This window comes from Lucilia cuprina, chromosome 6 (assembly GCF_022045245.1).
Source record: "Lucilia cuprina isolate Lc7/37 chromosome 6, ASM2204524v1, whole genome shotgun sequence".
NCBI classification, from domain to species: Eukaryota; Metazoa; Arthropoda; class Insecta; order Diptera; family Calliphoridae; genus Lucilia; species Lucilia cuprina.
Window position 1 is genome coordinate 6,605,145 of NC_060954.1, and position 1,484 is coordinate 6,606,628.

Sequence of the window (1,484 nt, forward strand, 5' to 3'; positions counted from 1 at the left end):
TTCTGTTCTAGTTCTGTTCTAGTTCTGTTCTAGTTCTGTTCTAGTTCTGTTCTAGTTCTGCTCTAGTTCTGTTCTAGTTCTGTTCTAGTTCTGTTCTAGTTCTGTTTTCGTTCTATTCTAGTTCTGTTCTAGTTCTAGTTCTGTTCTAGTTCGGTTTTAGTTTGGTTCCAGTCTTGTTCTTGTTTTATTTTAGTTCTGTTCTAGTTGTGTTCTATTGGTAAAATGGTTTCCTATTCCTTTACTAACAGAAATTATCATGTCTAATTACTTTCATAAAACCCCCATCTTGTGACATATATACGAATAATTTCTCATCTCTAAAATCACGCTAACAAACACATTCCATCAATTAATCACTTTTCAGTGTATGAAGATCCCTCAGCACCCAGTGAAGATATAGCATATGAAGCTACCAAACAATTGGCTCTACTAAATCACCGTTTAAATCTGCTGAGACTAGAGGAAGAGGCCCGACAAATAAAATTACCCAATATAACCTTCAATTCCTTGATAAGTCGTATACCCTGCACCTGTGACAAGGGTGTGTGTAAATGTTGTGCAGGTAAGAATAATCCTAATTTACGAATTATCTTCAATTGATTTAATATTTCTTTCTTTAAAGGTTTGTTATCAGTTATTGGCATGAACTCCTGCACCGAGGTGGTCTATCGTCCCGAAGAGTTCTCTTTTGAATTAAGAATGCGTGTTAATAATAATGTTTGGTTTAAACGCAAAGTATCGGGTCAGAATCCTCCACCATTTTGTTTTAGACCTCCCCGTTTTGGTTTCGCCCAGGCCTGTATACAATTTCATGATATTTGGTTTATTGGCCGTAATATGCATGTTTGTATGGGTATGTCGGGCTCATTCCAGGGCTTTGAATTGTTTGAGAGGTAAGATTTAAAAAATATTTCGAAAAGAACATTTTAATGCAATTTTTGTTTCACTTTTTATTAGAAATTTTGATTGCCTGTTATTTGGCGATAAGGGCATTAAAATTGTTAAACCTGAACAGGGTTATCCAGTGCGCCCCACCGATGTCGAAATTGACGAGGGTGATGATGATATAGAAGACTATGATGAAAATGTTGTGAGAAGGAAGCGTCATTCAGTGAGAAGACTTTAAGAGGGGAGAAAATACAACTAGTTTGGAGAAGATCCGGGAATTCTGAATGTTATTCATAAATTCTTATTTATTAGTATTTATTTATTTATTTATTTATTTATTTATTTATTTATTCAATCATCTTTGTTTTAATTCGATTTATTCATGCCATTCTTCTATTTTTTTTAATAATTTAAATAAATTTTAATTAACATTTTTATCATCATCAAAGTGCAGTTGATATGATAAGCATAAACTAAAACTAGAATTAAATTAGAACTTAACTAGAACTGAACTAGAACTGAACTAGAACTGAACTAGAACTGAACTAGAACTGAACTAGAACTGAACTAGAACTGAACTAGAACTGAACTAGAAC

At 33.2% G+C, this 1,484-nt stretch overlaps 2 protein-coding genes across 2 annotated transcripts in view; one reads left to right on the forward strand and one right to left on the reverse strand.

Annotated features, from left to right (window-relative positions):
• LOC111687896 (protein jim lovell) overlaps positions 1–1,484 on the reverse strand; it is a 237,561-nt gene that overhangs the window by 153,178 nt on the left and 82,899 nt on the right. The gene's annotated exons all lie outside the window — the stretch shown is intronic.
• LOC111690100 lies at positions 325–1,361 on the forward strand (the record flags this gene model as incomplete). Its single annotated transcript, XM_046955803.1, has 3 exons — positions 325–562; positions 623–893; positions 958–1,361. Coding segments are annotated over 3 exons (678 nt in total), but the record flags the coding sequence as incomplete, so codon positions are not given.